Source organism: Hippoglossus hippoglossus, chromosome 16 (assembly GCF_009819705.1).
Source record: "Hippoglossus hippoglossus isolate fHipHip1 chromosome 16, fHipHip1.pri, whole genome shotgun sequence".
NCBI classification, from domain to species: domain Eukaryota; kingdom Metazoa; phylum Chordata; class Actinopteri; order Pleuronectiformes; family Pleuronectidae; genus Hippoglossus; species Hippoglossus hippoglossus.
This window is the reverse complement of record NC_047166.1, coordinates 2033024-2058713: the sequence shown is the minus strand read 5'-3', so window position 1 is coordinate 2058713 and position 25690 is coordinate 2033024. Positions and strand designations below refer to the sequence as shown.

Here is a 25690-nt window from a genome sequence, read left to right as displayed (position 1 = left end):
TACTGTTCGATCCCACTGTTGTAAGTAGGAATTAATGAAATCCATTCAAAAAGCTTTAAACGGGGAAGAGCTGAGGGGAATATTATATTTGAGTCTAAGTTTCCTCAGCTCGGACTCGACCCACCATGCTTTCTCGTGCCATTCTTGTTCATGTGTTAGACTTACTAATGAATGTGGCTAACCAACCAAAGGCTTTAAAAAAAGATACACAACACTTTAAACGTCAATCATGGTGGGACATTTTGTATCAACAACTAAAGAAAATCCCTTTGAATACCTCATGTGAAAATTGTTTGTTGTGATGTTGCACTAAAAAAATAAAAATGACTCATTTGTAACCCAACACCGCGCTCGGCTGACTTTGTTTCAGGGGCCGTCGGAGACACCGATATATCTTTACATAATGAAGTAATACTTTACTTGGCAGTTTTTACTTGTAGTATTTCTTAAATTGGTTATATTCATTATCATATTCATTATCATATTCATCCTCATTAACCCTGAAGTTGGCCTTCGGTAGCTTTTGGACTCGATTGCATAACAAATTCAATACGTTATGTATTTTTATTGTTTTATAGTATAAATATATTTATTCTTCTCTACAGGACTATGATGATTTATCACCAGGGCCGTTGCGAAAGGATGGGCAAAGCAGGGCTCCCGATCTGTTAGGGGGTCCCCTTAAAGAACCAATGCCCCTCGCTTCCTTCCTTTTACCTGTGGCCCCCAAAATCCCTCGAGACACATTCGAGGTTTTGCGAATCCACTTCAAATCAAAATCAAGTGTTGTGGATTAAAATAACACTTTTCATTAAACAGCCACTACAGACACAGAGAATATATTAATGTTTCATCAGTTTAATTATTGTCAAAGCCCATTTTACTGTCTTTCTTTACAGTAGTTGAACATTAGAGGAAACCTGCTTATTAGTTGTTTTTGCAGAGAAAGTATATGAAATTAAAGCCAGACGCCGGTTAGCTTAGCATTAAGACTCAGAAGAGCTGCAACATTTAAAAGGTTCACTGCAACAAACAAATCATTGTGTTGTCAAACCACAACTTGTCATCACTTTTTGATTAGATTAAACAGAAGATATACGCATCATCATCATCAGGACTCGAGGATTGTGTTACTGAAAATGCAGTTTCCATAAAATTGGAATCTGTCGGGCAGCGCAGTGGTTAATGGTTAATAGTGTCGAGTTTGCATGTTCCCCCCCCGAAGCGAGATTTCATCCAACTTCCTCCCACAGTCCAAAGACGCACAACTAAAGTTAACTGGAGACTCTGAGCTGCTCGTAGTGGGAATGTGACAGTGAATGGTTGTTTGTCTCCCGACGTCTTGGTAAAGTTGAATATTTGGCGGAAATAAAAACACCAGAAGGACGTTTGTTCTCTCCCGTGCACGATCACGCGAGTTGCCTATAGGCAGCTTGTACATGCCACATCAACATGTGCACAGATATCTACCAGAGACGCGGGTATTGATTCGGACGATCCCTGGTAACATGTAAAAGCTAAATTTACCAACACACCAATTTCCCACGTCACTGGATTCCTTTCAGACGGCTTTTATGGCAGGTTTAACAGCTGCTGGAGCAAAAATCACTTCTTCACCTCGACTGCGTCGCAGGCACAGACGTGATGTTTACTGAGACTAAACCTATATATGGATCCAAACCTGTCTGAGCCTCAGCAGCGAGTACCTACCTTTCATCATTACAGATTTAAAAAATCACACAAACACGAGACAGTGAGTTTCAGGGATGACGTGCTTAGAGGAAAACTTTTAAATTTCCACCTGGAGATACGTTTATAAGAATACACCAAAGAGTGCTGGTACTTTTAGTAACACCTAGTGGACCATTAGTGGCTCTTACTGTAAAACATTTTCATTGAAAAATTTGCACAGAACAAAGAATTGAGTTATGATTATTAAAGATTTCTTTGTCTCTCCGTGCTGCTACATGATGGGATAGCAGCCATACTTGGCGATGCCACACTGGTTGTTCTTGTTGCGCGACATCAGGATGTAGCCCTGTTCCCCGAAGGTCGTTCCCCAGCTGGAACGAAGAGAACGGAAGAGAACACCACGAATTAAAAAAACAGGCAGAGGACGAGCTTCCTGGGACATTACGAGGAAATGTCATGTGATGAACATATGAACAGATGTCGTCACATCCTCATTTACATGTTTGGTTTTAACATATCCAAAGAAACATAAATGTAAAATGACTTTCAAGTGATGGAAGCAGCATATTGTTCATCTGATAAACTTGACTACATCAGTTTGTCTTCCTCTAAATGCACATTGCAGATCATCACTTTATCACCATATTACAAATACATGTGTTGAGATCAGACACATGCACAGAAACAGTTCAGAGTTTCTCGCCTGCCTGATGTTCTTTCAAAGGATCTTTTGATTATCTACATTTATAAGTTAAGCTCATTAACTGAAAACATCAAAGTGCTCTTCACATTCTTCAGTAGCTAAGACAACGACAACGACAACGTTACTTCATCTTCGTCGTGACTCAACCAGCCTGAATTTATAAGGTCGGCCCCGCCCACCTCTTCACAGCTGAGTCGTCAGGTGGAAATAAGATCCAGGTGAGTTAGAGACGACTTCACCACAGGAGATCAGACACTGGGATTTATATTTATATTTATATATATATATATATATATATATATATATACATACATACATATATATACATTTAAGGTAAAAAAAATAGAGTCTATTCTTTAACAAAGTGTTTTGATATAATATCATTATATCAGTGTGTTAAACGGAATCTGAAAATTCACAAGAAATCACCACAAACCACAGCTTTAAATAAACCAAGTGGACTAATGATGATTCTTGATTAATTCAGATTTTTTTTTTAACGTAAAATGAATTTGAAATACTCGAGAACAAGATCTTGAATGATTAAATGCACTGAGTTACTGTTCACAACTATAAACATGCACCGAGGAGGAAGTGATGAAGAAAATCACTGTGGTGAGGAACGTGATAAACCGCTCTGACCAGTTTCACAAGATAAGTTTGACTGAGACCAGACTCGTGGTCGGAGTCAATCTCTGCTTCTTCATCGCTGCTTCTTCATCTCTGCTTCTTCATCTCTGCTTCTTCATCTCTGCTTCTTCATCTCTGCTTCTTCATCTCTGCTTCTTCATCTCTGCTTCTTCATCGCTGCTTCTTCATCGCTGCTTCTTCATCTCTGCTTCTTCATCGCTGCTTCTTCATCGCTGCTTCTTCATCTCTGCTTCTTCATCTCTGCTTCTTCATCTCTGCTTCTTCATCGCTGCTTCTTCATCTCTGCTTCTTCATCTCTGCTTCTTCATCGCTGATTCTTCATCGCTGCTTCTTCATCTCTGCTTCTTCATCGCTGATTCTTCATCTCTGCTTCTTCATCTCTGCTTCTTCATCGCTGCTTCTTCATCTCTGCTTCTTCATCTCTGCTTCTTCATCGCTGCTTCTTCATCGCTGCTTCTTCATCGCTGCTTCTTCATCTCTGCTTCTTCATCGCTGCTTCTTCATCGCTGCTTCTTCATCGCTGCTTCTTCATCTCTGCTTCTTCATCGCTGCTTCTTCATCTCTGCTTCTTCATCTCTGCTTCTTCATCGCTGCTTCTTTTGTGACGTTTGTGACATTTTAAAGAGCTAGAACAGCACATCCTGAATTCCCTGTTTCACTCACTGTTCATCCTCTGATGCACGGACGCAACCAAAAGGAGGAACATACGTTACAAATGTCCCTATGTTCATATATGTAAGTACGTGTTACGTGGACCAGATGTGAAAAGGTCTCTCACCTGTTCTTCACCAGCCAGAAGTCCTGCCCGCCCTGAGTACCGTAGCCCACAGCCAACACCCCGTGGTTCACCTTCTGGGTGCAGGTCGGGTCGTTGTACACTCCTGAAACGAGCGCAGTAAAACTCACTAATAACAAATACACCTCAATATATCTAATTTCATACATAATATAATTTTTAGACACATTTAAACCGATTTGTTTCGAGCATATTTTATACAAAACAAATGTCGGGACATATGAAGTCAGCAAACCGATCCAGTTGGGACATTCAGCTCCTGAGAGTCTTAACGATGTGCGACCTACCGCTCTTGAAGAAAGCAAACGTGGGCCTCGTGGCGTCGATGGCCACTGAGATGGGCCCGACGGTGGCGAGCGCCTGCTTCAGAGCCCCCTCGTCGTCTTCAGGCACGAAGCTGTAGCTGGAGCAGTTGGCGGCGCGGTAGGCGGGGTTGTAGCGGCACGGCCCAGCCTGAGGTGAGGAGATCAAACTGATTCACACAGCGTCCACGTCATGGATTTGGCCTGAGGCGTAAATGAACCCTCTAATTGGAGCACCACAGCCACCAGGGGGCCCCATTCAAACAAAACATCAACTTACTTTACCTTCCACTGTTTGCGTTGTGGCTGATTTAATTAATTTTGTGGAATCCAGAAATGAAGCCAAAATATCCTGGATACGAACGCTGCCATCTTGTGGTGATGATATCATTTGGAGCCAGACTTTAGACCTTCGATACGCACACTCAGCCAATCGTGAGTCAGTCTCAGCTGTCAATCATGACGCCTGTTTTTATAGCATAAGTAATTAAATCCAAACCTGGCACATAAAGGTCCGGCCACCAGGGGGCGATCGAGACACTTTGGCTTTACTAAGGAGTTGCCATCTCAATCTGGCTGTAGTAGAGGTCATAAACCCCACCTCCTCCATGTTAGCAATTGGGACATGGCGACGTGTTCCATGTTTCTGATAAGTTTCCCTTTAATAAGTTATGTGATGATGTCATAAAAACAGGCTGAGATGTCATGATTGACAGCTGAGACTGACTGGTCGTGATTGGTCGAGCTACAAATGACGTCACTACCGCGAGACGTTTTTTTTTGCGGTGGGAGGAAGTGGAGACGTGTCGTCCATCTTCATTTACAAACGCAGCCGCGTCCTGAGATTGAGTTTCTTGAAGTGGTTCAAATGAAAGAGGGAATACATTTTAAATCTAAAATGCCGGTTGACATCTACGTGTTCATTAAGAAGCTGTTTCACTTCCACGAGTGTTTTTATACTTTTGGGCTGAACTAGATCGACGACACGTCCACGAGGCTGCAGCAGCAGATCTGTCCTCCACCTCCTCCTCCTCCTCTTCCTCCTCCTCCTCCTCCTCCACTCAGCAGCGAACCAGATGGAGCCTGGAGGACAAACATGTTGTCCGCTCCGATTAATTTATTGTTGCTCCAAAGAGACATTAACAGCCGACCACAGACAAGTGAGGAGAGTGTTGCTGTCTGCAGCCTGGAGGGTTGTGCTTAACTTATTGTTGCTGTTCGTACACCCACACACTTTGTCTCACACAGGAATCCTCTCACCGTAAACCTGAGCTTGCACTGGTTCCCTACATGTTTACACTTTAAAAGAACATTAGGTTTTTATTTCTCCTGAACTGAGAAAACAGCACAAAGTCTAACAGAAATCAGATCTCAGTCCTGGATTAACCCCGCGTTTTTTGGATTATAATCCCTGTTGGCTGGTGTGTAAACTGAGAGTGAAACTAATGATTCTGGCCACGTCTGTGAGTTTAAATACAGACGATATAGTTATTAAATAAATACATCAATGACACTCAGAAGAGTTCATACTTCTGCCAAGGTCGAATAATCGGACACGTGATTGTCTGGTTCTCATCGTAGAAATAGAAAAGAAAAAAGGAAGCGTTTTTTTAAGATCTATCTTTAAATTATTCCCTGAAGAATTAATGATAATGTTGACAGATGCTTTATGAAGCAAACTTAATGGGTTCTTGCTCCGTTCCTCCACCAAGCTCGGTTGAAGTTTGGTTTAGTAGTTTTTGCATGAGATGTTTTTCTTGACCCAAGAAAAAAGCAGCTGAGGGAACAGTCGCACCACAAAGTTCATTTAGATGCTAAATGTTTTAAAACAAACTCCATCTGCGCATGAAGATCATTAGAAATCATCAGAAAGCTCCAGAACGACTTCATTCTACTTGAATAAAAAGCTTGTGCGTCTCTGGTCTCCTGTGAACACCTGCAGCTCCCGGTGGATCGGCACCTTCTCTCCAGAGAGGAGACTTTTCTCTCTGCTCTGATCACAGATTGTTCCCCTGACCCAGGACAGTGAGATACCTCAGAGACAGAACATCTCCAATTCACTTCCCAGTGTCTTCACAGCAGCGCACACTCACCTTTCCTCTGTACGGGTACGAGGCCTCTGAGTCGATGCCCTGGTTGTCGATGACGTACTGGAAGGCCCGGTGCATGAAGCCCCCGTTGCAGCCTTTGTTGCCGTATTTCCCAGAACAGTCCACCAGGTTTTGGGGGCTGAGCTCCACCAGCTTCCCTGTGGTCTTGGCCAACTGGCCCTCGAGGGCCCCGGCGGCACTGAAGGCCCAGCAGGAGCCACATGAACCCTGGATTATAACAAGATGTGTTACTGTGACGTCAAATACACTCACACCTACTCCCCGGTTCAAACTTGTTCCTAAAGCATACTCCATATTATAAAACTTGATAATAATATAATATTCTGCATCCGAATATACACAAAGACAAGTTTGAGCAGATGAATCCACTGGAGGTTGGAAAAGAGATTAAGAGGTTAAAGAACTTTTGTCAATTATATTTATATTTAACTTGTTGTGAAATCAATACTCGTGAGTCTCTGGTGGAATGATCAGCTGTGATGTGTCAGTTCTGAACATCATTTCTTGTTTGAATATTTCAGACACAAGAAACACATTGTTATTGACTTTTCACAAACTCTCACAGTGACTTCAGTGACTAACTAAAGAAAAAGGTCACCGATTTATTTTATTTTGTTTCTATGCCCATTAACCAACATCCTCTTACTCCAGAAAAGAGTTTGTTCAAATGTAAAACAGTTTAAATCTATGACTAATAATAAGAGAGTTCAAATTAAATATCATCTCTTCGGTGAAAACTGACAAAAAGGTCACAGAAAAAAAACAAGGTTATTGAAACATAAAAGAATTAAAGATCTGAAAGTGTCTGGATGCATCAGAACCAAACTTCAACACTAAAGCTAATACAATAGAGTCATAATAAATATTCATGAGGTACATTCAACTGACATAAAACATGTGCTAATGATATATAAGTGTGTGTGTTGGGTTTCAGTCATGGTTTCACGCCTCCTCTGCAAGTGGACGAGGTGAAACATTTGAGAAACATGTGGTTGTGGTGACGTCTTCCTGTTTGAACAAGAAGCGATTTACAGAAACAAGGAACAGGAGGAACGTGTGAGTTGCTGAATCTCCTGTGGCTCCTCACGAAGGAAACTCTGACTCATTACCTGCATTTTGACGCTGGTGACCCAACCTCGGAGTCTCCAGTCCACCGAGTCTGGAACATCAGCGCCTGACGCCCCCTCGAAGGGAGATGGCGCCCTCTGGATGTGGGCAGGCGGAGTGAGCGTGGCGAACGACTGCATGATCTCCTCTGTTGTCTGTCAGGAAGTAGAAAACACACCAGGAAACAGGAAGCGCTGAGGTCAAACCATCCAGATTCATTCAGCAGCGTTTTAAATAAAGTTTTAAGTTAGGTTTCACTTTATTTCTTTGTGGATGGATGTTTTGTTAAGGTGGAATCACTGAAATCATCAATATCGTGGATGTGTGAAGCCACAATAAACATCTGTTACATGTTAAACTGCTTTACTTCTTCTTCAGAAGTATATTACAGATGTGAATCGTCTGGTCGGAGATTATAGAAAACATATTAGTCCCTTTGGGGCCCTCGGGGGTCCCTAGTATGAGTCATTGATAAATAGACGTGATGACGGCGAATCAATAACGATCGATGATCAGTTGTTCCTGGTGTGAACGGCCTCGGAGCGAGCGTCTCACCAGGTCTCCCATGTGGTTCATACTCAGGTCGTAGGTGTGAAGCCCCATCGAGGCCTCCAGGTTGTGCTTGGTAATGAGCATCAGGTTCTCCTCCCACAATTCCCGGCGGCGCACATCCTCCACCTCGACACGAGCACAAACACAACATAAATATGGATTTTTACAAATCCGCAAACACAGATTTTATTTCCAGTCACGAGTAAAATCTGTGACCGAGTGTTTTTTAACAAAGAGGAACCACCTCATCTGGATACGTCTTCCCCTGAGTCTTCTTCCACAGCTCCCAGTGGACGTCCAGTCTGCCGTCCAACATGGCGGCGGCCTGGACACACAGGGAGACGAGCAGCAGGCTCGCCAGCATCAGCTCTGTGGACACACACACACACATTTAATTATAGATATGAAAACAATTAATATCCTATTTATTTATATGTTTACATACTTTTCAAATATATTTCGTATCTTGATTTTATTTTTCCCAAAGATATTCATTTAGATTCTATGTATTTATTGCTGTTATATTGTTTTTTACCAGAACTTGAGACAAACAACTTCTCAGTTACGCAACTTTCCCAAATGAGGAAATACAAAAATAAAATACATATGATAGAATAACTTAATCTTCTTACAGTTATTATTATTAATCGTAGTGTTATAACTATTATTACTATTATTTTGATTATGATTATGATTATTATAAGAAGTAGTAATAGTAGTAGTACTAGTAGAAGTATTATTATTATTATAAGAAGTAGTAGTATTATTATAAGAAGTAGTAGTATCATTATAAGAAGTAGTAGTAGTAGTAGTAGTCTTCACCTCCACAGTCGCACTGTGTCTCAGTGTTATATTATTATTAGTTTTATTCTTCAGTAACTTTAACTTCACCTGTTGTCTCGACACTAAAACGTGAAAACGAAAGTAAAACTTTCATTTCACACTTGATTCGTTTTTAAAATCGACAGTTAAAGTTTCCGCGTTGATTCCGAAGAGAGAGAGTCAAGCGTTTAAAAGTTGAAAACTTTCTCTCACCTTGTTTAATCTGAGTCTTCATCGTCACGACTGAGCTGAAAGATTGTCCTGCTCTATCATAAAGAAGAACAACGGGTCACATGGTCTGAATTCCTTCTTCCTCCTCTTCCTCTTTTCAAACACAACCCTGCCTCTCGCGTCCGTCGCTGATTCACCTGAAGCTGAACTGAGAGAAATAAACACAGTCGTCTCTTCACCTTGTTTCCTGGAAGACTCAGAAATAAAACGTGGAAAAACCTGGAGAATGAGGATTTTAATTTATATTCACAGAACTAACTCAGTGGTGACCTCTAGAGGCTGCAGCATGAACTGCATCTTACAAAACTAAACCAAACATTTAATCCTTTGAGACAAAATACACAGAATTATTTAAAATATATTAATTTAAAACTGTTATTATGATAAAACTAATAATAATAGCATTTGTTTTGATGTTTGTTTGTTTGTTTGTCAGCTGTTATCTTCTGTTCCACTAAATGTTTGAAATGTTTATTCTCAAATTATTCTGATAAATTAGATGTTTTTTTATCAGCGTCATTAAAATAAAACCATAACCAACATGTTTCCATGAAGCTGATTGTTGATGTGAAGCAGTTTCCTGTTCGTCATTCGGACAGAATCAACCTTCATGACTCTGTTGATCTTTACATTTTATAAATCTGTTATTAAATAATATCAATAAATATTAGAATAAATAAATCTAGACTTAGTGTCTTTGTGTGGAGCCAGTTTCAGATCTGGTCTTTTATTGGCTCTTACATGAACATTATATTAATGTAATGAATCTACAGTAGTTTTGTGCATAAAAAAGAAACAAACAATTTAATTTAAATGCCACTAAAGTAGATTATATACGTTATATATTGTAAAAGCTGTGTTTGTTGTTATATTCACATATTTACGTGATATGTCACTTTAACATTTTGCTGTTTATTGGCTTCATGTAGGTTTTTTATCGTGTTTATCTAATGATTCAGGTTTAATTCATCAGTTTACTTCTGCTTATGTCCTGAAGATCCAGTTATTTCCGCTTCTGGCTACTTGCTGACATCTTAGCTGTAATAAATACTTCATGACACAGTCCAATTCAAAATGAAACCTTTATTCAAGTTCATAGAAAACATCAGTTCCAGTGAATCATCGGAAAAAAGTGCTGAACAGAACAACAACAACGAAAGTGATCAGGTGACAAACTTGGATTTGAAAGGTGAGAAGAGGAGGAGCCTCCATCGCCCAGCAATGTCTCCTCCTCACAAACTGATGACACTGAAAGAATCTGAACATTCACAGACAAAACACTGAGGAACTCGGTTTGTTCCCCGCGGGTCTGCGGATTGAACGAGGGACCGAGGGGACGAGTTTCTAACGTCGCGTCCCCGGAGGTTTGTGTCGTGGTTCTTTCTGACGTCTGCTGCTCTGGAGATAAAACCTGAAAAGACTTCAGGGCTTTAAAGTGCCTCAAATAACTCAAGATTAACAAACGTCCTCCTTTCTACGGACGCCTGAATTCCAAGAGTCCAAAAACATTTAACTCCTGTTTGATTCCAGAGGAGATTCACTCGGGAAAAGTCCAATTTGAATTTAGAAAAACACGTTTGTTGACAGAACTTAATTTTGTTAGTAACTAAGATTTGGGGAGGAGCTCTCTTCATGTGGTCCGATTCGAAGTCCTCCTCCGTCCTCCTCTGAGCTCCGCCCCCTCACATGATAGGGAAGCTGGCGAGGTTGGCGATGCCGCAGAGGTTGTCACGGTTACGCGCCATCAGGATGTAGCCCTTGTTGCCCCAGGTGTCGCTCCAGCTGTGACGGAGAAGGAAGGAGAGAGAGGTGAGAGGGTGTCGAGCATCGCCGGGGGTCAACCAGCGTTATCACATCGTCAGTTTGTCATGGACGTGGCATCGACAGACGCATCACGTCACACGATGAGCCACCTGCTGCCGACAGACAGGCGACGCGTCCCACCTGTTCTTGACGATCCAGTACTTCTTCCCCTTGGAGCTGATGCCGTAGCCGACCGCCAGCACGGCGTGATTGATGTCGTCTTTGTTGCAGTTGCGGTCGTAGTAAACACCTGAGAACACGACACAGAGGAGGAGGAGGAGGAGGAGGAGGAGGAGGAGGAGAGACCCTGAGCTCAGACTGTTTCCTTTAAAGTTAACTTTTTAAATAAATCTATCTGCTAAGACCCCAAACTTGTTGTTAAAGGTTCATTGTGTAGGATATAGTGACATCTAGTGGTGAAGTGTCACGTTGCAGCTGAACGCCCCTTAAAAACAAAAGGCCCATTTTAATTGAAATAATATGATAATGGACGTGTCAGCAGACGTGTGATTGGTTCTCTGACCTCTCTGGTAGAACTGGAAGCTGCTCTGCGTGGCGTCGATGCCGACAGACACTGGACCCACTTTAAACAGAGCCACAGCCAGAGCGTGCTCGTCGCCCACGGGCACCTCCTTAAAGCCTTTGCACTGGGCCGCCATTCCGGAGGAGTTGTAGCTGCACGACTGGTCCTGCGGACGAGAGGAGAGAGAATATCAGTTTCTCGTTCCTCTGTTTTCACAGGAAAAGGAAATGGACGAGGATCAAACCAGTCCGGTGCGTCAGTGCGACCCGCTCACCTCTCCGACGTACGGGTACGCTTCCTCCGAGTCGATGCCTCCGTTCTCCTGGACGTACTTGAAGGCGTTGGTCATGTATCCTCCCCCGCAGCCGTTGTTCTCTGTGACGCAGTCCACCAGGTTCTGAGGACTGAGGTCCTGCAGCTGACCCGTCTGCTTGGCCAACTGGCCCTCCAGGGCCCCGGCGGAGCTGAAGGCCCAGCAGGAGCCACAGGAGCCCTGTCAGGAGGGCGGGGGGGGGGGGGGGGGGGGTGAATAGAGAATATACATGTGAGCACTGTGTCTGTAGAATCCAGCTTTGTTTCTACATCACTGAACAATAGAAACCAAGAGGAAACTGCAGGAAAACAACTGAACAACTAAGAATGAGGATGGAAAGATGCAGCATGTCTGTTGTCCACTAGAGGGCAGACTGTGACTACAGAGGTGTGAGCGTTTACTCCAGAGACACAACTCAACACACACTGATGATACCTGCAGGTCAGTGTGTCGAACACCAGGGGGAGACAGCGTCCACATGAACTTCACACTCCTTCTTTCATCTCAGTCTGTTCTCACAAATTAATCAATTTGCAAACGTGTATTTTTTCATTTGATAGTTGTACTAGTTACTTTATTTAAATTTTAATTAAACCACTTATACAAAAATAAAAAATAAAATACACATAATTGTGTCGAGTTTTTTTCCCACAAGGTTTGAGTTTTCAAACAAAAAGGAAAGAGCAATTATAAATGTTCTGCTGATAATTAAGAAAATGTACAAATTAAAAAACACCAACACTCGAGCTTAGACTCTGATAATAACACAATGTGCCCGTGAGCACAAAGCACAGATGTACGACACAACACTTCCTGCTCAGCTCGGAGGCCTCGACCGTCCGATCTGCTCCCGACGACTAATTACGTCAAACCATCAAACCTTTGTTTCCAAAGTGAGAGCAGACTGTTTCCTTCTGCAGGTTCCAGCATCGCACTGGGAACTCAGAAACACTGGAGGATGTTTTCAGGTGTTTCTCCAAAAGCTTTTATCCCTTTTTTTTGCTTTTTCTCTCCTCCGAGGCCACAACAGAAAACATTCAGCACTTTCTCTAAACCTCACCCGGGTCACATGATGCAGCTGGAAAACAACGTGTCGGAGGATTTTTTAAGAAGGAATGAATGAAAAGGGTTTTTACTGCCGACTCACTCACTTAACGACGAGGATTTCATGAGAGCAACAGCATCAAAAGGTGGAGAAATGATAAGTTATAAGATTTCTATGTGTAAATTTCTCACATTCACACATATTTCCTATTCCCTGTTGATATTATCTTTTATATCCACGTGTCTCCACTGAAATCCATGAGGTTTTCATGTTTCCTTCTTGGGAACTTTTTTCCCAGTTTTCCTCAAAATCCCCTAAAAAACATCATCACACGCTCAAACTCAACAGGAAATTCAATCTGTAACTAACTTCAGTTACAGGAACGGAAAACTTCCTCTGTTGAGCAGCGGCGGTTTCACTTTAAATTCCTCAGATGACTCAGTGATTTGAGTCGGACCTCGTTCGGTGACGAGGGTCGAAAACGCCTTCGTCACATGATCTGGTTTCTTTAAAGCTTACTTAGTTTTTTTTGTCATATTTCATAGACCTGCAGCTTTCACTTCCCTGTTCGTTAAATAAACTGTGTTTCAACATACATTTCTGGTTAATGTTCTGTAAACTGTATTTCTTGGTATTTTCATTGTGTAAACTCATTTCACATTCTCATTTTTTTCACATTTTCAGTTTATACGATGTTATTTCGGCCTTTTAACATCAAATCAAAGGGTTTTTTCTCTGCAAAAACAACCAAATCCAACAGTTTACAGACACTGGATGCTCGATAAGATCGTGTTTGTCCGTCTCACCTGGTTCTTCACCGCGGTCACCATGCCCTTTTTGCGGTAGTCGACAAATTTGGGGAGTTTGGACACCTTCTCGTCCAGGGCCATGGTGAAGCTGCGCTCGTGCTCCATTGGGACCACCAGGCCGGTCATCTTCTCGGCCACTTCCTCGGACGTCTGCGTGAACACAGATCACGTTTTCATCAGACTCAGATATTGTGCAACAGCAGGTTTGAATCTCTGGGTTTAAAACCACCAGGAGCCACCAGAGGTCAAAGGTTACACGTTGTATCACGCTGACAAAAGATGGTTTGAAACTTTGCTCGGCTCCTGGAATAATCGTGTGAGAGAAAAATGTTTTTTGGGGAAAGAACGAGAGAGGATTTATTTTTAGACTTAAGAACAATTCAGAGACGATATGCAGGACGGAGGATTTGATTCTGACGGAGGATGAAATGTATTTTATGAAGAAATGGGTTTTAACTCAGTTTAGTGAAATGTCATGATTCCTCCTGGACGGTGCATCAACTGTAGAAAAGCTACAACAAGTTTTTGTTTCATTAAAGTTCTCCGGTGCTTTGATTACACGTCGCTCTGTAAACCAAAAGGCCACTAATGGAAGAAACTCCCACCATCTGTTCGTTTCTCTCATTTCACTTCAACACATCCTTGATTCCCGAGCCACCTGTTCTCAACAGACATGAAATCCTCCATTTACAGAGAACTCAGACGTGTGTTCGTGTTGCTGACGCCTGACGAATGAGCCCAAACAACGTGAGCTTGTTTTACAGCGTCCTCGTGAAAAGGATCATTAACGACGGATCATATTTGGGTTTTTTTTCCCCGTCGAGCTGCAACACGAGCGAGGAGAAGAAAGAGAAACCGAGTCGACAGCAGCCGAGGAGGAGAAAAGGTGAATATCTGAGATTAGGATCAGACTTTAACTGAACACGTCCCTGGAGATGAGACACGTTCAGTGCGATGTGTTGAACGTGAGACGCTGGTGTGAAGACGACGTGAAGCTACTGGAGGCTGTTTGCAGACGGACCAGTTATCACTTGTTAGAGCTGCTAACGATCTTTAGGTCTCAGCTCCGACAGCGAGACGTTGCTCAGACTGAAGCTGAATCTACAGGAGACAGTTTAGGGATCAGTCGGTCGACAGGAAATCAATCTGCAACAATCTTTTTAGTAATTGATAGTTTGATCAGTTCTTTAAAATCAATACCAAAGAGTTTTATTAAATCAAATAATTACACATTTCTCTTTGATTCTCTATGAAACTTTTGAAATGCTTCTTCTTTGTTTTGTCTTATGTCGCTTTTACAAGTTGTCCTGACGCCTGTAATGTTTTATGTTAAACAATATCATCAATAATCAATGAATCTGTGCAGTTTCAACATCTGTCCGTGTGCAAATATGTTACATGCAGCTTGTTTACATAGTATATTTTATTGCTGCCGTTATATTTCTCTGTTTATTTAGCTCAGATTATCTTATCTTATCTTATTTTAACTCATCTTATGTCATAAAGTCAAACTCTGGAGGGAAGAGGAAACAAAAGAAGTTTTTTTACAGGGGTTTCCTCACCGAGAACACAGACAATATAAATCAGTAATAAAACTAATTGTTTGATAGTAGTTATATGTTAATGGCTCACACAGGCTTTATTATTATACTTCCTGTTTGTTCTGTCTTACTTGATTAACCTGAGACAGATGTGGAGGCTCCACAGCAGCTGCACTGAGCCACTGATATCATGGATAACAACCCAGACCAGTGGAGACTGGTTTTTATTCTTACATGAAACTGGTAATATGCATGATTTCTGTCTATGGTACATGTTTGTTTTTAAAGTCAGATGGATGTGGGATGAGGTTTCTCAAAGGGGACGGATGAGGCCAGACACAGACGTCCTGAGGAGTCGTCACAACTTCAACCTTTTCTCCAGGTGGATCAGCCTCGTACTCACCATGTCTCCCAGGTGGTTCATCCCCAGCTCGTACGAGTGGATTCCCAGCGCTGCCTCCTCGTTGTGGGCCGCGATCATTCGCATGTTCTTCTCCCAGACGGCCCTGCGGATCCCCTCCTCGCCCTGACACAGACACGGGAGCAAAGTAAATGGATGTGTTCTTCACACCTCGAGAGATGAAGGATATCTGTTTGAGAAGCTTTAGATTTTAATCCTTCTGATGCAGCAAAATACGAAACAAGACCTGTGAAAAAAATGAAGTGATCTCAGAGTAATTCCCAATTTACAAGTTGACAGATTCACCTGAAGGCATCGTTAAACCCCAGAGGATTATGGGATCATGAGGACGTATTGAAGTCTGCATTTCTTTAGGACATAACACATCTAACAGATATTCAGTGTAGAGGATCTTCACTGGGTCACATCACCTGACTTCTGGCTTCATAACGAGGCCGTGAAATATCAGCGAATATTCTCCTACAGTCAAACTGAAGTTTTATTTAACTCGTGCACCAGCACCTGACAGCTGAGAGAAATCAATCTGGACAAATAGGGCAAATTTACATTTTAATTAGCGAAAAGAAAAAAAAAAACGAGGAAGCTGTGTTAGTGCCCCACTTCATTAATTGGGACAGTTAAACTGGTGCAGGTTAGCAGGTTTCCCTCGAGCTGCTTGTATAGTTACTGCAACACAACCGTCCTAAGCAATTATTGTCTATTACAGAATTTTTACATCCAATCAGAGACTGAGCTGCAGTTAAACACGTTCACATGATGTCAGTGCTGCTTAAAGTCTCAGTACAGGATTTAATTGAGTCAATTGCTTGGTTGGTTGGTTCCCTGAAAAAACGCCCGAGCTTCACATCCATGGTCTTAAAACCCACTGGAGAGACAAGGATCATTGTCTCTGTCTTATTTCCCTCCCGCTAATGGAAAATGCAAATTGTGCACGAAGACAGATTCTATTACCGCGAGGAACCGATGGAGGGAGAGTGATTAGAATCACCCCGACAGAGAAAGAGAGCTAAAGAAGAGTCTGTTCTGCTGACTGGCAACAACACATCGTGAGCATGTGAACGCACACACGTTCAAACGAGTGAGTGCACGTCCACACAAACTGCGCTGTGGATAAAGTGCACACACACACACACACACACACAGACACACACATCACACACTGCAGCTGTGGAGCGCTGACCTCTGGCTGGAGGCGAAGAAAGCAGATGTTTAACACCAGCTAAACTGTGTTTGTTTCCTTTTTCACAGACAGGAAGGAAAACACATGAAGAGGAAGAGGAAGAGGAAGAGGAAGAGGAAGAGGAAAGAGTAATTTCCTCCGTTCCACTGAAATGTGGGACATCTGGTGACGGCTGCACTGACTGAACGTCTATCAGGTCCAGAATATATCTGGAGAACCGCTCCACAGTTTGAGATTCACCTGATGTTTTATTGGGTTTATACGAGACAGGAAGCATCTCTCTGATGGAACTGGAATCAGAGCTGCTGCTGCTGCATCGTCACTACGAGTAGAAGTTGTGCATAAGAGTGAATCTTCGTGTTCTCTTCAGCCCGTGTGCCGTCGCGTGTGAGGGAGGAGCACCGCTCGCTCTACTTCTGTGTTTGGGCTCAAAGTGGAAGCGAGACAGATGGAGTCAGCACAGAAGTAAAAGTAAAGCAGGACGAGCACAATGAGAATTGACAGCTCGACGTCCTCCGCGTCCTCAGCCAGTAACTCAGGCAGGTTCATTTCCAAAAGGCCGCAAACTGAAGTTCCTGTTTATTTGTTTAATTTGCTCGAGGGAGGTTTCGTTATTAGAGACAAACTAACCTGAAGTCACCAGGACGGAGACGTTTCCTATTCAAGCTTCAGTGCAGGTCACAGCTTCAGAGAGAGAACATGTGACCAGCATCACCACAGCTTGAGATCAGAGAGCTAAAATACAGCACTGGTCATTGAACTGGAAATATCCCTCATTATTATATTCCATGATTATTAATTTAATTTCTCCGTTCAACTGGTCGAGGCAGATTTCTGGTCCCAGAGGTTTCTTCCAGTTAATGAGGAGGTTTTTCTCTCCACAGTCGTCAGTGCTGCTCTTTGTAGAAACTGTTCTTCAAAACTTTTTAAAGCCTTGAGATAATGAAGATCATAATTTGAAAAAGCAACCAGAGATTTGATGCTGGTGTCAATTTCCAAGAGGAAGATGTGCTGAGTTTTCAGCAGAGTAAATATCCAGCGGACACAGAGCGGCTGAGACACGGAGCGGACTCACTCTGAAGTGAGCGGCTGCTAAAGTGAGTCAGACGCAGGCAGACAGTGAGTCAAACACAGAGACGTCCTCGCTGAGAGACTCGCTGGAGAACAGAGAGACAAGAGGGAACAAACAAAGCTCGACTGAAGACAGGAGACCAGAGCAGAAGAGAAGCTGGGTAAATGCTCCCTGAACATGTTGAATGAACTGTAAAGAACTTTTTATATCTTTAGGAATTTGCATCAGAAGTTGGAACAACAGACGTTTTTTGTAAAAGAATCATTTATTCTGTACATGTGTTTCATGTCGGTATTGAAATATGAGGCGTCACCACAGATGCAGTTTATGATTCACCACATGCTGCTTCGTCTCTGATCTTTGCTTTCCGCTGTCACTCATGCAGCCGTACACTCACATTCATATCACAGAGGAACAGAAGTTTAAGTTTGGAGAAGAAGAAGAGAGGAAGAAGCTCTGTGGTTTCAGATATTAAAATTTCCCAGAACATGTTGACGTGAAATGTTCTAGAATTTAAATTGAAGGTTAACCCATGTTGTCATGATGCATTTCACAAACAGGAGGAAAGAATCCACTGACCAGGCCGTTGTATTCTCTCAGGTGTGTGATCTTCCACTCGTCCCACTGGGAGTCCAGGAAGGCTTCGTCCATGTGGCTCAGAGCCGAGGCCGCAAGCAGCAGCACGCACACGCACGACAACATCCTGCAGGAGCAGCAACGCACAAGATCTCATGTTACAAACACAACACCGACACCCAGTACACCTAGTACACACTACCTGCAGACGCACTACACTAACAGACGGCTGTTGGCTCAGATTCAAACTGAAAAATGAACCCCGAGCTTTGTTTTGACTCCGGCTATAAAAGCTTCTGATGTTTGCTTCATTGCATTTTAAAAGTATAAACCATTTATTGAATGTTCACATTAACTTTACTGTGCGTGTGTTTCCGTCGAGTGGTTTATTGTCAGTGTCGCTCGTCTCATCTGGAGGATGAAGGAGCAGGAGGAAGGAACTAGTTTTTATTTCTATCGAAAACTTCACACAGCTGATTCTAGAGAAAACAACTTTCATAGTGACTCAGCACAAACATCTGCAGCTGCTGTGAGAACAGTTTCCACACAAACAAAAGTCTGGAGGAATTACTGAAGTTGTCTTTTCTGGATTTTCTGCACAGACACGATCACATCTGGAGAAAATGAACATTTTCTCTCCGAAGCCCGAACACGAAGAATTCATCTAAAAAAAGCTTTTTAATTGTTTTGTGAAGTTTCAACTTGTATTGCCGTGTGTAAGTTAACACAAGACAAGTGTTGGGGTCAACTCAGCAGGATTTAAAATTTTAATTAAATCAATTTAAATTAAAATGTAATTAAATTGGAAACAAGTGTTTCCTATGTATATACTTATACTCACATATGTATAAGTTATTGCAGTTTTTCAGAGTTCCTCTCATCTGTGTCTCATTCTCTCGACTACAAAAACAAAGTTTTGCTGCAGTCTGAGCTTTTTCTTTCCTTCCCTCAGTTTCCTGCCATCTGTTATTCATCAACTCTCCCTCTCACTGTGTTTCCAGTTCACCGGTCTGCTGAGTTTAGCTGAACTGAACTAAAAGCAGTAAACGTCTTGTTTGTCTAGTAACTTGTACAATGAGCTGCTTCACGTTTCACTTTCAGATGATTTGAACTGAATCTCTCGATTTAAATGTCACAGTCTGATGATCTGTGTGAAAATAGTTTACAGGAAGTGGCTTGTGCCTGGTGCTGCACGGGTCGTGACGTTTCTCCTGGTGATGACTTCAGTCTGTTCATTTGTGTCTCGTGACATTAACATTAACTGAGCAGAGTTACAGCTGCAGCCCCGACTCCCACAAATCCTTCTATTGAGATGCAACTGGGTCAAAGATCTTTCTCTTATCCTCGTCTGCTCAAAACTGATTTCTTTCATAGCTGGAAAAGGGAATTGAGAATTTATCAGAGGCTGAATTTAAAGGGAATGAACGTTAAGAGTCAAACCCGAGGTTTTTACTGGGAAGTTACTGGTTCCTAGTTCTGTATTGTTGCAGTTCAGCTCATGCATACGTTGGTTTAAAGTTGGTACATTCGTTGTTCCCTCAAATTCACAAAACAGAGTAAATCAGGATCAGTAATAAACAATAAACTTTACCTTAAGTTCAAAGTCTGAGAGTTTGGTGAAGTCCTGAGTCTGGCGTCCTGGTCCTCTGCTGCACAGTGGGTCAGTGTGTGAGGTTATATGAGCTGGATTTTGAGGAAGTTGGAGGGGAGCTCCAGGTCTGAGGAGGAGGGTCTAGTCTCCATGTAGGGGAATCACATCTGGTTTCACTCAGAGGATGAAGGTCTCTGAACCAGATGATGTCAGGTGTCACGTTACATCGTCTGAGGAGAAGAGCTGCAGGCTCAGTCACTGCTGCAGAGCTGAAGAAGACGTTTCAATAAAAACCTGGGACTTCATTCTCACCTCAAACATCAAGTGTAATATTTATTATACTATTAAAAACACAAACATGAGCTTTGTTCTTCGTTATTTTCACATCTGTGGTCGGAGGCTTCAGGTTTTAGGGTTTTCCATCATTGTTGTTGTTGTGAACACGACATCTCAACAACGCCTCGAGAGAATCTTTTCAAATTTGGCTCAGTTGCTCACTTGGACTCAAGGATGAGCTGTTTGGATTTTGGAGGTTAAAGGTCAAGGATACGATGACCTAATGTCCATCCCACACTTGTGAAGGCAACATATCAGAATTCAAGGGTGAACTGATTTATTGGTGCAAAGCATAACTCAACATTTCATGTATGTTCATGACAAAATGTAATAGTTGAAGTGAATCCCCTTAAGTCTTTAAAGTCATTAAAGTAAATGCAACTTGAACGTTTGGCGGAGACGTACAAATACACGAAAAGGCCCCGACTCTTTATTGTTTTATATCATACATGAAACACAGATCACTTCTTCTTTCGTACAGGGAACATCACTAAGTTTATATTGTAATCACAATAGTCCACCAGGACTCGAAAAGCTGACATTCATTCATACTTTAGTTTGTTGTTCCATTACAGACGTGTTTAAAAATCTAAATATATAAAAACCTTGTGTTCGAGCAGGTGGAGGACAAACACACACTTGAGAATAATCAAGATTATGAAGCTTTTATTCAATTATTATTCACTGTTGTCGATGTTGCCACTAAACATTATAACAACATTTATAATTGATGGTTAATTGAACAGTCAGGCTCGTTGCGTGTGTCGGACGGAGGCTTAAGAATCGTTAAATAGTCCATGAACATATTTTAAAAAACTTCATCACGAGCATCAAGTGATTTGACGACATTGCCCACGAAGGAGCCAAAATATCTTTGACATGATTATTTTTGTCTGGACTCACACTTCCTCATGTTGTTAGTCAACGTCCGTCAGGTCTGTGTGTAAATATGAACATGTCGTGTGACTCCTGCAGCCGTCAGAGTCACATGTTTAAATATAGGAGCGTCGCGTGTACCTCATATGTTGAGTGACACACGGCCGTGCTCTTACTCATTCATGTAGCTGAACAGACGTTTGAAGAAGCGTCGCTGCTTCAGACGTTAACTGAAGGGAACTCAGTTGAGCTCATATCGCTGCCAAGGCTCAAAAGTTATGAAACTTGTTACTAACTAGACTTAACTAATTAAATGAACCTAATGATGTAATATTATGGCCTTATTCTGGAAATCTAACATTTTCTTTTTTCAATTTGTCCCTAATACTCCATCGTGAGTTTGATTATGTGTACGATTACCCCTGAGGATTGTGGGTAGTGTAGTATTTCTCTTTAATATCCTGAATAAAGCTTCTACAGGAGCAAATAACATAAATTCACAATCTCATGGTAGATCTACCTCGGATGGTTAAAATATTACAGCTGTTAATTAAAATCTCTTTTCAGAAAATGAAAAGGATTTTTATTTCCGGAACCACGTTGTTGAGGTCTTTAACGAGGTAATCATTGTTGCCTCTAGGGGGCAGAGTTTTACCCTTTCAGTTCCAACCCTCCCCTGTTGCCCACAGTAATAAACCACTGTGTTGTACGTGTGGGTCAGAAGTTACACAACTACAACGTCGTCAGCAGCACAACATGAAGTGATGAGCATCACTAATGGAGCTCTCGGCCTCTGAAGTCCGCAGCTTCCTCAAGGTCACGGCGTTCCCTCGTGTGCAGAGAACCCGGGAGCTGCGCCGAGTTAAGATCTGTGGCGTGTTAAGTGCAGCGGCGGCCGCCGGCGAGCGGCTGCAGCCTCGGCCTCTCATCACTCACAGCTCACTATCTGTCCCATCCATCGATTTCCCCTCTTTCCTCTGAAGTCTCCCCTCGCTGGGCTGCACCAGGCGGGAGCGAGCGTCTTAAGCTGCTTTCAGACCCTCCCGGTTCCTGTGTGGTCACTTTAGATAATGAGACTGCTGGATGAGGGTGTCGGACTGATCCATTATCCAGCTCCACCCTCCGATCTCAGCACCGCTGGTGAACATACCATCAGGCAGGAGGTCACGACCTGTGTGTGTGTGTGTGCGGCTGCAGGCGGTGATAGATTTATAATCCAATATTCCTGACTAAGGCTGTTACCGAGCGGTCGATGGCTCCATTTTTACCTGGAGCGTTAGAAAATCTATTAATATCTCTGTTTTACGCCGATGTTGAAACAGCGTCTCTGTACTTATGGCCGCCACTATCCCGTTGATGTGATCGATTCGTGGTGCTCACACCGACATGTCATCCAAGGCCCAGCTTCTTCTTCTTCATCTTCTTCTTCCTCGTCTTCGTCACCGTCTTTATTTCATCATCCTCTTCGTTATCTTCTTCTTTTACATCACCTGTTCATCTTCTTCCTCTTCTTCCTCTTCCTCTTCCCTGTGTGGGGCCTCATCTGTTCCCCATTTCTTCGCCCACCATCAAAACCACAAAACCGCAGGATCCCAGGATGCTCTGCTCCGTCACATGACCAACCCGCTGACTCAGACCAATCACGGGATGCAGCCTCCTCGCTATTAACGGAATGGCGAGGAGTGATCTTACATCACAGCGGTGGGGAAAAACCAATGACATCCCATTTTCTATATGCATCCCCCCCGATCTATACCCATCCCCCGGGGACACATTACGTCATTCTAACATCGCTCCCTGTTGAAGTGAATAGAGTTTAAGCAGCAGGAACATCAGGCCTCATTCAGATGGAGACAGAGACGGACAGAGGCTGTAAATCCTGATCTCCACTCGGTGCACTCTTCACTGACCGGTGCAGAGATTAGAGCGCCAGACACCAAAGAGGTTTTAAAGGCTTGTTTTGATTCCAGCAGATTAGACTGTGTTGTCTTTTTTTTCAATCTCAGCTCAGATTGTTTGTCGGGGGGAAAAAGAAAAAACAGGAAACTGGATCCAGAGGAGAACTTGTTGTCTTTTTTGTTGTCAGTTTTTCTGAATGTTTGATTCTATTTTACCAGGAGAATTAAACTATTAAAATGTTTGTCACACACTGAAGTTTCTGTATATTAAAAATAAAGAAATAAAAGGATAGGTGATGAGATATTTAAACTGTGATAAAGATCTACTTATCTATGCTGTTTAACACTTTATGTACTCTGTGGTTTGTATATGTATTTTTTTTATTCTTTTATTTTCATATTTAAAGCCTGTTCAGCACTTTGGTCGATGGGTTATATATAAACTTTGAAAATAAAAAAACTTTTTAACAAGTTTAATACTTTTTAAATTTCCTTCGCCGACATAATCAGAAAGTAATTATAATCTGAGATGAAAAGAGGTGGATGAGGGTGTCGGACTGATCAGATCACATTTAATAAACTAAGGCAGCTTGTGATGCATTGAATTGAATCCTTGGGAATAAATCTATTTCTCCTTTTCTCCTAATATCTCTCATTCTCTTTTTCCAGGTTATTGCTCGTGTGTTCGATTCCCAGGATCCAGATGAGTTTCTCATATTGATTTTGTCCACGTTCACCAGCACAATGTGAAGTCTCTAAAAAAAACAAACCCAGAAACAAAAGGGCTCCGAGCAGTGAATGTGAGATGAACGCTGAAGAAGCAGAGAAGCTGGGTTTTTAAATCAGCTCTGACTCTTGGCCTCAGCTGCTGCGGTGCTGCGGTGACGGATGGATTCTGAGAAGAGAACAGACTCGAGGAAGGAGACTCCTCATCCTCGGAGGAGTCCGGTCCCTCAGCCAGAGGAGACTCAGCTGCACCGGACGAGACGGAGACGGTGGAGACTCGGATTCACGACAACCGCACTCTGAGCGTCTTTTCGACACATTTTTAATACGTCACTGTGATTGATTCTGAACAGAAGTGTGTGTTCTGTTTTCTAACAACTTCATATGAGAGCAGCAGAAAAAACTTTATTCCAAAATGCATTGAAAAGATCTTTTAATGTCGATTCTTGCTTTTTAAAACTAAAGTACTTTGTTAATTGTTGTGAATATGTTGTGTTATATTTGTGATATTCAGACAGAATGAAGTCAGCTCTGCCACCAGGTGAATCAAGGTGCAACACCGAGGCCCAACAGTCGTCTTATGGAACCATCCAGACTTTTTGGAGCATTTAGAAGCTAAAGAGTCGGATACTTGCTTCAGGAGTTGGTGGAGACCAAAAACGGAGCCAGAAGAGACGTAATATCGGACTAAATATTCACTAGTAACAAGCTAGAATTACTGTCCTGCTGTTGCAGACTAGTTTTCATTTTCCCCAGACTCATGAGGTCACTCTGACCTTTGACCCCTGAAAGTAGTTCAGTTCTTCTTTGAGTCCAAGTGACAACTAGTCACATTTTGAAGAAGGTCCCTGTTCAGACCTCTGACCTTCGACCAACCAATTCCAATCAGTTAATCTGTGAGAACAACTGAATATAAAGAAATTACCTTGTCCTGTTTTTGAGATCTTATTTGCACAAGAATGGGATGAATGGTCGCACAACCTGAAAACACGATGCCTCTGGCCACAGACACACAACAAGCCAATGGGCGCAGAGGTGAACACATCACTTTCCCTGCCGGAGGCAATGAAAAACAGTTTTTCCTCAATATAAAAATAAAGCGTATCCATGTAACCGGGGTCGTGATCGTGAAGGGAACTGGATCAGAATACAAAACAAGGAGCTGACGGTTCAGTAGGTTAATCGGAGGCAGACGAACGAGCCCGGAGGAAACAGGACGACCTCCAGGCCACAGACACAAGGACACAAGGACACAACGCTACACAAACAATAAACTGGAGCACAGTGAGTCACGGGCACGACCACAGGGGTTTGACCTGTGTTTAGTAAAGTTATTCAAATTCATCTGCAGAAAAATGTATTCAACCTGTGAAGCTTTGAAAATATTTTAATATTAAGAGATGTATTGTGTTAAAGTCCCCGACACGACTTCCCAACTAGTTTTTTATCATCATCATCATTTATAAACTTGCTCGAAGTCGTAACTGTGGGATTTTTAATAATGTTAAGGTCTCGATGTAAAAAGCTTTGAGATAATTTACGTCTTAACTTGGTTTTACACAAATAAAATTGAATTGGAATCATCCCGACACCGTAAGAGGAACAGTTGGATTAGAATAAAAACAGTAAATCTGTTCTCCTTGTTCCGAGGACATCGATTCAGCTGTCGAGATATTTTACTGTTTTATTGAAAATAAACTGGTTAACTCACAGCTCACACGATTTATCATGTGGCTGAAAAACTGTGGAAAACAAAGCTCCATATAAATCCAGAAGAAGAAGAAGAAGACGAGCAGCATGTGGGAGGTGTTCAGGGCGAGAGCATTGATCAGAGCGCTGCTCATCATCCTCTTTAGCATTCACGCCTCGGGGGGGGGGGGGGGGGGGGGGGGCAGGTTCTGCATCCAATGTGCTTCCTGTGATCTGCACCGTTAACCGTCAGAAAGCACAGGGCATGCTGGGTAACAGGCGGCTGTCACACATGTCAAATAAATCCTACGTTGTTTCTAAAGA

The 25690-nt window shown here is 42.4% G+C and overlaps 2 protein-coding genes across 3 annotated transcripts; both read right to left on the bottom strand.

Moving 5' to 3' along the window:
• Positions 1-842: 842 nt before the first annotated feature.
• Positions 843-19546, bottom strand: ctss2.1 (cathepsin S, ortholog2, tandem duplicate 1). Of its 2 annotated transcripts, XM_034610363.1 has the most exons (9): positions 19541-19546; positions 19229-19233; positions 8159-8283; positions 7918-8040; positions 7365-7517; positions 6238-6462; positions 4130-4295; positions 3825-3927; positions 1964-2063 (listed from the first exon to the last, which is right to left on the bottom strand). In XM_034610363.1, the coding sequence occupies exons 3-9, from the start codon at positions 8276-8278 to the stop codon at positions 1964-1966; spliced, it is 990 nt and encodes a 329-aa protein (XP_034466254.1). In that variant the 5' UTR covers positions 8279-8283; positions 19229-19233; positions 19541-19546. The 2 variants fall into 2 exon arrangements, with proteins under 2 accessions (XP_034466253.1, XP_034466254.1); XM_034610362.1 differs by lacking the exons at positions 19229-19233; positions 19541-19546 and adding an exon at positions 8950-9016 and having other exon boundaries at positions 843-2063.
• ctsk (cathepsin K) lies at positions 10031-19999 on the bottom strand. Its single transcript, XM_034610364.1, has 8 exons — positions 19842-19999; positions 18254-18377; positions 15405-15527; positions 13458-13610; positions 11568-11786; positions 11294-11459; positions 10912-11020; positions 10031-10749 (listed from the first exon to the last, which is right to left on the bottom strand). Exons 2-8 carry the CDS (start codon positions 18374-18376, stop codon positions 10650-10652), a joined length of 993 nt encoding a protein of 330 aa, XP_034466255.1. The 5' UTR covers position 18377; positions 19842-19999; the 3' UTR covers positions 10031-10649.
• Between the last annotated feature and the right edge of the window lie 5691 nt (positions 20000-25690).